Consider the following 7,624-nt stretch of genomic DNA (forward strand, 5'->3'; position numbering starts at 1 on the left):
TGAAGCCAAAAGTTTATTTTTAGGCAAAAACTTGTGTGAGACGGTCTCATGGGTCGTATTTTCTGATACAGATCTCTTATTTGGGTCATCCATGAAAAATTATTACTTTTTATGCTAAGAGTATTACTTTTTATTATGAATATCGATAGGGTTGACTCATCTCACAGATAAAAATTCGTGAGACCGTCTCACAAGAGACCTATTCAAAAATATATACATGAGATCCTTTATATAATATTTTATTTTATATAAATATAAATGTCAAATGAATAACATGTCTCCCAACATTATTATATTTTAAAATTCGCTTCGATCTTAGTAAAAAATAACGACACTGCAATAAAATCTAACCATGTAGAAGTGGCTTTTCGTATACATGACGTTTGGCATGATGCGAGATCATATAGTAAAGATTAGTTTTGCTTGCTCCTCCCAAATCATTTTCACTTGAAATTTTCTTTCCTATTTCACGGGTTTTCCACGAAAGTTTATGGCCGAGCAACCCATGCACTATATAGAAAAGACCGTGCTCGTTGCCATAAATCACTCGTGTTGCTTTCTTGATTCATGATCAACATTAATTACCTTCTAGATACCTTGATGCTTTGTAAACTTTACTCCGCACAAGCTTAACATATATTTATATATATATAGCTTCGGGCAAATCAGACATATATAGATCTGTTTTAAGAAATTCAAGATTGTTGCAACAGTAGATGGCCACGATTTTGGCTGGTGATGATCTGGATAGAACAGTCAGCAGTAGGCATACCCGGACATCTTCTGGGAGGCTGAGCTTGCAAGATGTGTGGCAGCCGCCGCCAGATGTGTTCAGCCGCAGCTTCAGAGAGGATGACGAGGAAGAGCTGCGGTGGGCCGCCATCGAACGGCTGCCTACTTATGATCGGATGAGAAAAGGTGTCCTGACGGAGTTAATCGAAAATGGGGAGGTGAAAGCTAGTGAGATTGACGTACGGAAGCTCGGAGACGATGAGAAGAAACTTTTGATGGATAAAATTCTCAAGGCCGTCGAGGATGACTACGAGAGGTTTCTACAAAGGCTAAGGAGTCGCATTGATAGGTGATCTGTTTATGCATAAGTGATGATCAAATATCTGTGTGCCGATGGATTCTTGATGTAAAGTGCATGTTTTATGATGGCTATGCAGGGTCGGAATAGATACACCAAAAATCGAGATAAGATACGAACATTTGTCCGTCGATGGAGACGTGTATGTTGGAAAAAGAGCACTGCCGACTTTGATTAATGCAGCAATGAATGCTATTGAGGTATACTCCGATGTACTTTGGATCAACCGTTCATGAATATTTGATTTTCTTTTGAGTACTGAGAATTTTGAGATGCATGGGTGTTTCCTTCTTTGATCGAACTTATTGAATAGTTAATATAACATTCAAGAAAGTAAAAGAATAATTTTGTCTCTGTATTTTGGGTGGTAATGGATAACAGAATGTTTTGGTACGGTTGCGGATAGCCCCATCGAAGAAAAAAAACATTCAAATACTAAAAGATGTTAGTGGGATAATCAAACCATCAAGGTATTTTTAAAATTTGTGTTGATTCTATTGAATATTAGAGCATCATTTTCTTAGTTTGTGTAAAGATTGAGTTTTTAATTGCTTATCAGGATGGTCTTGCTGCTGGGTCCTCCTGGTGCCGGAAAGACATCATTATTGCTCTCACTTGCTGGGAAGCTTGATGGTGGTTTAAGGGTACATTTCTTGTGCCATGTATCTATTTCAAGATTTATATTTTGCTTTCTATTTTCGTCATTACAAATATTTGCTGAGATCTCTTTTATCCAGAAATCTGGGAGGATCACCTATTGTGGGCATGAGTTAAGTGAATTTGTGCCTCAAAGGACGTGTGCTTATATCAGCCAACACGACCTTCATCATGGGGAGATGACCGTGAGGGAGACTTTAGATTTCTCAGGTCGTTGTATGGGCGTCGGCACAAGATACGAAATGCTCGCAGAACTCTCTAGGCGGGAGAAAGAAGCTGGCATCAAGCCTGACCCTGAAATTGATGCGTTCATGAAAGCTACATCTATTTCAGGTCAAAGAAGTAGTTTGGTCACAGATTATGTACTAAAGGTTTGTTTTCGTGCCTCAGATTCTCCAAAGTCTTCTTCTTAATGTATGCGGATTTAAGGGGATCAAAACTAACTTCTGTTGCTCGAATGACAGCTTCTTGGATTAGACGTATGCTCAGATATTATGGTAGGTAACGAAATGAGAAGGGGAATTTCAGGAGGGCAGAAGAAACGAGTGACTACAGGTAGATATTCACAATCCTGGGTAAAATGATGGACTTCTACAAGATGACATCAAATTTGTGATACGTTATTTTGTTCCGGTTTCACAGGTGAGATGCTAGTTGGAACTAAACGAGCTCTTTTCATGGATGAAATATCAACTGGTTTGGACAGCTCCACCACCTTTCAGATTGTCAAGTACATGAGGCAAATGGTGCACATAATGGACGCGACAATGATCATCGCTCTACTACAACCAGCCCCTGAGACATATGACCTTTTCGATGATATTATCTTATTGTCTGAAGGTCAAATCATCTATCAAGGTCCACGAGAAAATGTTCTCGAGTTCTTCGAGCACTTGGGATTCAGATGCCCTGAACGGAAAGGAGCTGCCGATTTTCTTCAAGAAGTGACATCCAAGAAAGACCAGGCACAATATTGGTTCAAGAAAGAACAATCATACAAATATATCTCAGTTGCAGAGTTTGCTGACGCCTTCAACTCCTTTCACATTGGCCAAAATCTTGGCGAAGAGTTGAGCATTCCGTATGATAGTGCCAAAGTCCACCCTGCTGCTTTGGTAAAAGAAAAGTATGGCATCTCCAACTGGGAACTATTTCGTGCCTGCTTTTCGAGAGAATGGCTGCTCATGAAGCGTAACTCGTTTGTATATATATTCAAGACTACCCAAATAACAGTTATGTCGATTATAGCGTTTACATTGTTCTTAAGAACAGAGATGCCACACGGTAGACTAATAGATGGGGGAAAGTTTTTCGGAGCACTTTTCTTCAGTCTAATAAATATGATGTTTAATGGGATGGCCGAACTTACATTGACAGTTTTTAGGCTTCCGGTGTTCTATAAGCAAAGAGATTTCTTGTTCTATCCGGCGTGGGCTTTTGGTTTGCCTATTTGGATATTAAGAATTCCCATATCTTTTATGGAGTCTGCAATATGGATAATTTTAACTTACTATACAATCGGGTTCGCTCCTGCTGCTGGAAGGTAATACACTCTTGTAGTTTCAATTTTGTCTCATCAGTTCGGACATATATGTTTCTGACCAATTTTACGTTGATGCTCTAGATTCTTCCGACAGTTTTTGACATTCTTCAGCATACATCAGATGGCTCTTGGTCTATTCCGTTTCATTGCTGCTATTGGAAGAAATCAGGTTGTTGCAATGACATTAGGGACCTTCACTTTGCTCGTGGTCTTCGTTCTTGGGGGTTTTATTGTTTCGAAAAGTAAGATTCTTGATCAATTCTGTAATTTGGAACTTTTACTATTCCCCAGCTGAATCTTATCTTTGCCGATAGATGATTTGGAGCCATGGCTTAAATGGGCTTATTATGTCTCTCCCATGAGTTACGGACAAAACGCGATAGCTATGAATGAATTTCTCGACAAAAGATGGAGTACCGTAAGTTCCAAGTTCATTTCCTCATAATTTTGTGATACATAGCCGTATTTGATCGTTCGAAACTTCTTAATGCAGCCTAATACAGATCCTCGATTCAACGAAACAACTGTCGGGAAAGTTCTACTTCAATCGAGGGGCTTCTATACCGAAGACTATATGTTTTGGATTTGTGTTATTGCATTGATAGGATTTTCGATTCTTTTCAACATTTTTTTCATTGCAGCACTGAGTTTCTTGAATCGTAAGTTTATAATCGGTTGCAATTTTATTGTTTTACAATGAAGCCTAAATTGACACATTTCATATCTTTTCAGCTTTGGCAGATTCAAAGACTATAACCATGGACGAAAATGACAGCAAAAAGAAATCTTCTGCATTTGAAGGTGATCGCGACTATATCTGATAGATTTTAGTGTCTCATGGCATTGACGAGACAAAATCTATGTTAATGCCATTTGCTCACAATTTACATGTACTTTTGTGTTTTATATACTTGTCTACAGACTTTGAAAGTGAATTGAAACAAGCTTCAAATAGCACAGTGGCTCATACAGCGAAAAAAGGAATGGTTTTTCCATTTCAGCCTCTGTCACTTGTGTTCAACCATATGAACTACTATGTGGATATGCCTGCTGTATGTACATTCTTTCTTGTTTTTTTTCCTCTTTCATTCTAAATTCGTTGTCTTCTAATACCTTATTCTCATGAATCGTTGAGGTGTGATATATATGGGTTTTGGGCAGGAAATGAAAGCTCAAGGCTTGGGAGAAGATCGTCTCCAACTACTACGAGATGTGAGTGGTGCTTTCCGACCTGGAATATTAACAGCGCTTGTTGGTGTCAGCGGAGCTGGAAAGTCAACCTTAATGGATGTTTTAGCCGGAAGAAAGACTGGTGGATACATCGAGGGAAGTATTAGCGTCTCAGGGTACCCGAAAAACCAGGAGACATTTGCCCGGGTCAGTGGGTACTGTGAACAGAACGATATTCATTCACCCCATGTTACAGTCTATGAATCTGTTCTATACTCTGCTTGGTTACGCCTTCCAGTAGAAGTAAAGAGTAACAAACGGAAGGTACCATGTCATCAATTTTTCTTGAGGTGCTATTTTCATATTCTAATGGATCGAAAGATGATTTTAAAAGTTATACCTATTTTTATTATCTTGACTATAGATGTTTGTGGAAGAAGTAATGGAATTAGTCGAGCTTAACCCCATAAGAAACTCGCTAGTCGGGCTACCTGGCGTTGATGGCCTTTCAACTGAACAAAGAAAGAGGCTAACTATTGCGGTAGAGTTGGTTGCGAATCCATCCATCATCTTCATGGACGAACCAACATCAGGTCTCGATGCTAGAGCTGCCGCAATTGTCATGCGTGCTGTGAGAAATACGGTGGACACCGGCAGAACCATCGTTTGCACAATTCACCAACCGAGTATAGATATATTCGAAGCCTTTGATGACGTATAGTACAATCTTCTTACTCTTTTTTTTGTATCATTCTACCTATCCATCGAGCATCTTAGCTATAAACCGTGCATTGGTACAGCTACTTTTGATGAAGAGAGGAGGACAAGTCACCTATGCCGGATCACTCGGACACCATTCCCATAAGCTTATAGAATATTTTGAAGTGAGTATAGTCTCTAAGAAATCGAATACTCTATTACCATAATTTCATTCTTGTAATTGCTAACGTCGTTTCTTTTTCCTCCACAGGCTATTCCCGGGGTTCCTAAGATAAAAAGCGGGTACAACCCAGCTACCTGGATGTTGGATATCAGCACTCCAGCAATGGAAGGGCAACTTAGAATCGATTTTGCTGATATATATGCAAGTTCATCCCTTTATCAGTAAGTTAAAAAGGAAAAGTTATAACTTGATTTCAATGTTGTCGATTTTTGAGTTAATCTTAATCTCATTTCCCCACTTCATTACAATTTTTAGGAGAAATCAAGAACTTATCAAAGAACTAAGCACACCTCCACCAGGATCCAAAGATCTTTTTTACCCTACAAAACATTCACAACCATTTTTTAATCAGTGCAAAGCCTGTTTCTGGAAGCAGTTTTGGTCTTATTGGAGGAATCCTCGTTATAATGCCGTTCGATTTTTCATGACTACTGTGATCGCTATTATATTCGGTATTATTTTCTGGAACAAGGGGAAAAAAACGTAAGTTTGGCCGTTTTATGTTTCAATATATATGGAATAGCTTGCGTTTTTCGGGCTGTCTTAGACATTAATTGTTTTGACAGAGGAAAACAACAAGATCTTCAGAATCTTTTGGGAGCCTTCTATTCGGCTATTCTATTCCTCGGTGCCAGCAACAGTAACTCTGTGCAAAGTGTTGTTTCTGTCGAGAGAACGGTTTCCTATCGAGAACGCGCTGCTGGAATGTATTCTGCTCTTCCTTATGCAATCTCTCAGGTATCAGGAATCACTTTAAATCGATGGATTAACATGTTAGCTTGAAAGACATGAAAATTCTAATTTGGTCACAATCCATACTTTTGTCCAGAACTCAATTAAAACTTGGTTCTTTTGTGCAAAAGACTACATCCCTACAACTTTTTATTTTTCATTTTTTTCAGGTGGCCATAGAGATGATTTATGTAGCAATTCAAACTGTGGTTTACGCTGTTATACTGTACTCAATGATCGGATTCGAATGGACCGTCGGGAAATTCTTCTGGTTCTACTACTTCATATTCATGTGCTTCGTATACTTCACCCTATACGGGATGATGCTCATTGCCCTGACTCCAGGTCTCCAGATTGCTGCCATCGTGGCATCATTCTTTGTTAGTTTTTGGAACTTATTCTCCGGTTTCCTTGTCCCTCGAACGGTTAGCCCACCCTCTTCCATTGATAAGACCAGTCAGTCCATTTTTATGGATCATACTCACTGAAAAACATGTATGTTTGCTGCAGCAAATTCCCATATGGTGGAGATGGTACTACTGGTGTTCTCCCATTGCGTGGACGATATACGGGGTCGTTACGTCTCAAGTTGGTGATTTAACTTCTGGAATAGAAGTGCCTGGAGATGGTGTTATGACAGTTAAGGCTTACCTTAAACAGAGCTTAGGTTATGATCATGATTTTTTACCAGTCGTTGGTGTGATGCATTTGGTTTTTGTGCTGCTTTTTGTTTTGGTTTTTGCTTTTGGTATCAAATGTCTAAACTACCAAAGGAGATGAAGAAACCAACTCCCTATGAATCATTCAATCTTGAACATATTAATCGGAAATAGATGCTTGTATATTATCCGATTATTATGGCCATTATAATAGAATAATTAGTTTTTTTATACTTATTTATCATATAATTTTATGTTACTCTTTTTGTATTTAACCTAAAATAATTACTAAACAAACCTAATTGTATTAGTTTTGGAAACAATCACAATTTTGATACAAGTTTACCTAATTTTCGAAATGAAACATTCTACTTTTCTTGTAATGTAATAGGCTCAAACTTTAGACTTTGGGATATCGTTCAAAAAAACTAGAACTTTTAGATTTGGGATATTATTTTCAATTTTTTGTGGGTGAAATTTTTTAAATATTTATCACTCACATGTCCCACTCCCAAAACCATCCGAAACCACACATTTACTTTTACGTATAACCCACAATTAAAAAATATATTTCATATTGAACCGTAAATAATAATTCGGTTTAAATACAGTTAGAAAAACCGCTCAAACCATAACATGATCACCTCTGTTATTTTTTAAAATTTGATTAAAGAATTATCAAATAAACCGAAACGAATTAAAATCAAGGACCAAATCTCTTCCTTTTTTTAACAGAATGAGATACACACATATATTATCCAATTTAATTTAGGACACACAATAAATTATCAAACAAAAGTTCAAAATATTATTTGGAACATGAGACCTTA

At 37.9% G+C, this 7,624-nt stretch overlaps 1 protein-coding gene across 1 annotated transcript; it reads left to right on the forward strand.

Moving 5' to 3' along the window:
* The first annotated feature begins 432 nt into the window (after positions 1-432).
* Positions 433-6,982, forward strand: LOC140991495 (ABC transporter G family member 39-like). Its single transcript, XM_073461467.1, has 20 exons — positions 433-1,081; positions 1,170-1,290; positions 1,472-1,560; positions 1,650-1,734; positions 1,828-2,118; positions 2,212-2,302; positions 2,390-3,290; positions 3,372-3,532; positions 3,605-3,708; positions 3,784-3,949; positions 4,023-4,091; positions 4,212-4,342; positions 4,452-4,784; positions 4,885-5,175; positions 5,261-5,344; positions 5,431-5,564; positions 5,659-5,886; positions 5,970-6,141; positions 6,306-6,560; positions 6,646-6,982. Exons 1-20 carry the CDS (start codon positions 717-719, stop codon positions 6,913-6,915), a joined length of 4,341 nt encoding a protein of 1,446 aa, XP_073317568.1. The 5' UTR covers positions 433-716; the 3' UTR covers positions 6,916-6,982.
* The last annotated feature ends 642 nt before the right edge of the window (positions 6,983-7,624 follow it).

This window comes from Primulina huaijiensis, chromosome 13 (assembly GCF_012295235.1).
Source record: "Primulina huaijiensis isolate GDHJ02 chromosome 13, ASM1229523v2, whole genome shotgun sequence".
NCBI lineage: Eukaryota > Viridiplantae > Streptophyta > Magnoliopsida > Lamiales > Gesneriaceae > Primulina > Primulina huaijiensis.